This window comes from Cervus canadensis, chromosome 21 (genome assembly GCF_019320065.1).
Source record: "Cervus canadensis isolate Bull #8, Minnesota chromosome 21, ASM1932006v1, whole genome shotgun sequence".
Lineage (NCBI taxonomy): Eukaryota > Metazoa > Chordata > Mammalia > Artiodactyla > Cervidae > Cervus > Cervus canadensis.
Genome location: NC_057406.1, coordinates 57,405 through 63,438, shown reverse-complemented (window position 1 = coordinate 63,438; position 6,034 = coordinate 57,405). Strand labels below are relative to the sequence as shown.

At 41.0% G+C, this 6,034-nt stretch overlaps 1 protein-coding gene across 1 annotated transcript; it reads left to right on the top strand.

Moving 5' to 3' along the window:
• The first annotated feature begins 3,485 nt into the window (after positions 1 to 3,485).
• On the top strand, positions 3,486 to 4,721 carry LOC122423452 (mitochondrial import inner membrane translocase subunit Tim8 A-like). The gene has a single exon (XM_043440533.1). The coding sequence runs from the start codon at positions 3,537 to 3,539 to the stop codon at positions 3,825 to 3,827; it is 291 nt and encodes a 96-aa protein (XP_043296468.1). The 5' UTR covers positions 3,486 to 3,536; the 3' UTR covers positions 3,828 to 4,721.
• The last annotated feature ends 1,313 nt before the right edge of the window (positions 4,722 to 6,034 follow it).

Genomic DNA, 6,034 nt, shown 5'->3' with positions numbered 1-6,034 from the left:
AAACAAATGTAGTCTATCAATAAGTTTAAAGCATTCCAAATGAACACAGCTAAGATTTGTTATCAGTAATGTAATATGGCAATAACTCTTGATACTAGAGCAAAATATGGAAGGACTCCTAGGGAAAGAGGTAGGTAGAAAAAGGCATAAAATAAATATATCCAAGAAGAATTTGGATATTTCAAGCATCACAAACATCAGTGGAAAACTGAAAGAAATAATGATAGGAGCAGTTCATAGTACAACACTAATTTCAGAAGCAACCTGCTTAAGAAATGAGGGGTCCATTTCTTATAAAGAAAGATATTCCAAAATATCCAACCTCTTGGAACCTCTGTCTGCTGATGTTACTACATCCAAATAACACTTTATATTTAAAACTAAATCCTCAGGTGTCCTTTTAATGCTACACATTTTTCAAGGTGAACACAATGGTGTTGAAGTCTCAGTTTGCCAGGTTAAATGAAAAATAACATCCAAGCAGGTCATAATTCATTACACTCATGCATCTACTACACAAAATATACAAAACCTATTTTGTGGGTTAATTCTTCTAGATATGGAGCTAGAAGTTTATTAATACATTCAGTGCTCTTTATAACATCATCTTTGTTCCCACATGAGTTTTCAAAAAAGCAAGTGTTGAAAGGAAACTTCAAAAGTCATTCAGTATGTTTCTTAAGTTTTAAATGTTTTATTTGCTTTTTAAGAAAGTTACTCATTTGTTTGTGGCTCTGTCAGTTCTTAGTTGTGGTGTGTGGGCTCAGTAGTTGCAGCAGGCAGGCTTAGTCGCCCTGTGGCCTGTGGGATCTCAGTTTCCCAGCCAGGGACTGAACCTGTGTCCTCTGCATTGGAAGGCGGATTCCTAACCAATGGACAACCTGGAAAGTTCTTATTTCTTTTTTTTTGTCTTTAAAATAAAAAAGACTTCAAATAGAAGACTTCATAACAATTCTCGCTTAAGCAAAATCTCAAATTTTCATGCTTTCCCTGCCCCCCGCCCTGTAAAATAGATCCTGATTCCCTCATTTTCTGTCCTCACAGGAGATAGAGCACAGCTTATCTTACTATTTCTCACTCTGAGTCCTTAAATAGAAGTCTCAATAACAAGACACTAAACCACATCTACAGCTTTTTCCTCTCCAGAACAAAATGGTCTTAACTTTTTGATCTTTTTTCTCAGAGATCTTATTTTACAATCTGTATTTCATTCCTTTTTATTTCTCCTAAATCTCCTTCTGAGTTCCTATAGGACCCTAAGAGACAACATGCTAGCAGGGACTGAATTAGTCATTTCTGACCTCCCAAAGGAAATCAACCCTGAATATTCATTGGAAGAACTGTTGCTGATGCTGAAGGTCCAATAATTTGGCCACATTATGCAAAGAGCTGACTCACTAGAAAAGACCCTGGGAAAGATTGAGGGCAGGACAAGAAGGGGACAACAGAGAATGAGATGGCTGGATGGCATCACTGACTCAGTGGGAACTCTGGGAGATGGTGAAGGACAGGGAAGCCTGGCATGCTGCCGTCCGTGGGGCTGCCAAGGGTCGACACGACCATGTGACTGAGCCACAGAAAACAACACCCTTAAAACCAGGTCTCTCTTTAATGGTTGCTAATAAAGGGCAATTGACTCACTATCTGCTCTTATAATGATAAATAAGCACAAGTCAACAACTTGCCCACAGTCTGTCTGTCCCCTGCATTTGGGTGGTTGGTAGGTTTACCCTTCTCAAGAAGCATATCCTGTATGGCCTCACTGACCTTTCTGTTGTTTGTTTTCACTGTAACTTTCCAACATATGCTTTGATCTTGCCCCATTCATTATTCCTGTCCCCCAAATTCCAGAAAGTTGAGTTCTGATATGCACAATCAAGGAGAACATATTCATTCCCGTGGTGTTATTCCTAGAGAAAAATATAAACAAAACAAGGCTGGGACTTGCTAGCTATAGCTTGTCTCTCCTGGCTGGCCTGGGTACTGAATTTGTCCTGTGAGCCAAGTGTTGAGCAATATGTCAGTTAAGTTTAGTTCAGTCGCTCAGTTGTGTCTGACTCTTTGCGACCCCATGGACTGCAGCACTCCAGGCTGTCCGTCACCAACTCCCAGAGCCTGCTCAAACTCGTGTTTGATGCCATCCAACCATCTCATCCTCTGTCGTCCCCTTCTCCTCCTGCCTTCAATCTTTCCCAGCAGCAGGATCTTTTCCAATGAGTCAGTTCTTCACATAAGGTGGCCAAAGTATTGGAGCTTCAGATTTAGCATCAGTCCTTCCAATGACTATCTAGGACTGATCTCCTTTAGGATGGACTGGTTGGATCTCCTTGCAGTCCAAGGGACTCTCAGGAGTCTTCTCCAACACCACAGTTCAAAAGCATCAATTCTTCGGCACTCAGCTTTCTTTATGGTCCAACTCTCACATCCATACATGACTACTAGAAAAACCATAGCTTTGACTAGATAGACCTTTGTTGGCAAAGTAATGTCTCTGCTTTTTAATATGTGGTCTAGGTTGGTCATAACTTTTCTTTCAAGAATCATCTTTTAATTTCATGGCTGCAGCCACCATCTGTAGGGATTTTGGAGCCCAAGAAAATAAAGTCTGTCACTGTTTCCATTGTTTCCCCATCTATTTGCCATGAAGTGATGGAGCAGGATGCCATGATCTTCGTTTTTTGAATGTTGAGTTTTAAGCCAGGTTTTTTACTCTCCTCTTTCACTTTCATTAGGAGGCTGCTCAGTTCCTCTTCACTTTCTGCCATAAGGGTGGTGTCCTTTGCGTACCTGAAATTATTGATATTTCTCCTGGCAATCTTGATTAGAGCTTGTGTTTCATCCAGCCTGGCATTTCACATGATGTACTCTGCATATCAGTTAAATAAGCAGGGTGACAATATACAGCTTTGTATCGGTGCTGTATGGTGCTGAAACCACACAGAGAAATGCTAAATGCCCTATTGTAGATATTCTCGTTTGTAAATAAATACCTATGATGTAACATTAACACCCTTCCACAGTGATCTGGGAACAGTGCTATTTTCTTGCCAGTCAGTCAGTTCAGTCGCTCAGTCCTGTCCGATTCTTTGTGACCCCATGGACTGCAGCATGCCAGGCTTCACTCTCTATCACCAACTCCCGGAGCTTGCTCTAAGTCATGTCCAACGAGTTGGTGATGCCATCCTACCATCTCATCCTCTGTCGTCCCCTTCTCCTCCTGCCTTCAATCTTTTCCAGTATCAGGATTTTTTGCAATGAGTAAGTTCTTCGCATCAGGTGGCCAAAGTTTTGGTGCTTAAGCTTTAGCATCAAGTCCTTCCAATGATATATTCAGGACTGATTTCCTTTAGGATGGACTGGTTTGATCTCCTTGCAGTCCAAGTGACTCTCAAAAGTCTTCTCCAACACCACAGTTCAAAAGCATCAATTGCCAATTGGATTAATTTCCTTAACTAACTCTGCAATTAAATACATAACACACGTGAAGGTCGGTGAGTCGCTGTGGAGTTCGTCTCCGCACGCGTGACCGCGCTGGGATGGATTCTTCCTCTTCCTCCGCGGCGGGTTTGGGCTCAGTAGACCCGCAGCTGCAGCATTTCATTGAGGTGGAGACTCAGAAGCAGCGCTTCCAGCAGCTGGTGCACCAGATGACGGAACTTTGTTGGGAAAAGTGCATGGACAAGCCTGGGCCAAAGTTGGACAGTCGGGCTGAGGCCTGTTTTGTGAACTGCGTTGAGCGCTTCATTGACACAAGCCAATTCATCTTGAATCGACTGGAACAGATGCAGAAATCCAAGCCAGTCTTCTCAGAAAGCCTTTCTGACTGACCTCAGCATTACCTCTTTGGAAAAGGAAGGTAGTTCAAGAGATGAAGAGCGGTTGATGGGATAGTTGAAGAAAAGGCTATGGGGGAATTGGCCCCCACCTTTGTCACTCTTGGGACATCCTGTCATCTGAGAATGAACAAAGACCAATTTTTGATGTGGGGGATTTGAGGGTCAGATGTATTTGGGGTTGTGTTTTTTTAATGCTAATCTTGTGAAAACAATTGACAGGTGAATGAAAAACTCTACTAGATGCATATTACTGTTTGTGGGATGATGCTTTTCTTGTAGTCCCATTAACTGCTTCCTATAATTTTAATAGTGGAATTGCTGTATAATTTGATACTGGGACCAGATAGGTAATAATCTGTTATTTGTGTGGATCCATTTCAGATTTTGGGGGAGATCAGTATACATCTTTGTGTCTCTCAGAAATGGCAGCAGTAGGGGAAGAGTAATTTGGTACTCAACTGTAGGCCTCCTTATCTAGTGTTTAATTATCAGTGCTGGAAAAAATATATTTCAACTTTCTAGATTCTCTGTCTCCCTTATACCATGATTCACTTAAATATCTATATGACATATGATCTCGAGCTAGTACAGGTTGCCTGAGAGTCTAGAGGCCTTTAGTTAAAGGAATCTAGCCAGTGAACGTAATTTTCATATTAAACTGCCACAGAGAAGAAGTTAACTTACCCTGTGTATCAGAGTTCAAAAAAATTTAACGATGTGCCTCAATGAAAAAAATTAAGATTTGGGCCCGTCAGAAACTAACAGCAGTATCAGGTCGAGGTGCATGCCTAATGTAAATCAGTGCAGTTTCCATTTACTGCATCTTTTAATCACTGAAATAAAAGCTACAAGATTCAAAAAAGAATAAAAATAAAAATAAATAAATACATAACACATACCTCTTTTAAAGTGTGCTATACACAATTACATGACTGAAACTAAGCTTAATCATACTTTAATTAGTAACTCACTTTTGTATTGTTACGTTTTTATTAAAGGAAGAACAACATGCTATTATGATACTTCAAATGTAGTGACTCTTGTTCAAGATTATGAAAAGTTTAAATAATTTCCCTCCAGATCATTTCATTTCAAATTTACACAGTTTGTTTGGTTAGTTGACCAAAACAGAATAAAATAACATGAAAAAAGACACTCAGCCAGATGAGAGAGAGACAGAATGCTGACCCGAGGTCCAGGCGTCTCTGTTGCTCTGGCCCCTGTGCCAGTGAAAGCAGCGACTAACTGTTCACACCTAAAAGGGGTGCCAGGCTGGTTTATTCTCACTGGGTTCAATAGATCTTTAATCAGAGTGATGAAATAAAATTCACATTTTGGTGTAAGACAAGAAAAAAAGTTAAAATTTCTCCCAGTCTGGGCATCTTCTTCCCCTTTAGTGTGTGCCGTGCACCTGCATTAACCAGGCCTTGGCTGAGTAACGATGACCCACTACTGCCTTGTACAGGCAGATCTGGATTGTGTAAACTATGAACACATCATCTGATATATAACCCTTAGTCTCAAAAATGTATATAACTGTTCTTTGACCTCGAATAGGCAGAATAGTTTTCTGAGCTTTCTGAAAGACTCTCTCCTGGGTTATAATCCTGAAATTGGCTCAAGTAAAATTGTCCCTTTCTATTGATTACTTGAGTAACTAATTGAAGCGCCTCCATGAGTTTCTCCAATACTTCTTTCAGTAAGGCAACGCCACTCTGGTTGGGTGATGTGCGCCTCTCTGCACAGAAACGTTTGGTTTTCTCCTCCTTGTCTGAAGACATTTGAAAAGCAAATGTGAAAGCAGTTCTTTTGCCCATTTCTGTTCCCCTCTAACCTGCAAAGCACTTAATTAACCTGTTTATTCTTTTCCTAGATAAAGAGAAGTAAGAATAAAGAATTAAGTAGTTAAAGAATGACTAACTCTACCTCCAAAAACTCCGTGAGCGATCCTGCAGGTAGATCAGGTGGGCAAGACAAGAGCTGAAGGCAGAGTCAGTCAGCCCGCACTCAGTACTGTGGAGCCCAGCCTCCTGCCTCAGTGACTCACTGAGATTATTTCCCCTTCAGGAAAGACTATCCTTTCCCTTTAAAGGCTGTCATGGCCAAGTAGAATCTTTGGATTTGGTCTTGGGACATGAGTCCACTCTGCAGATCTTCTCCGCAATTGCTGGTTTTTCTTTAAAACACCTTGTCTGCTG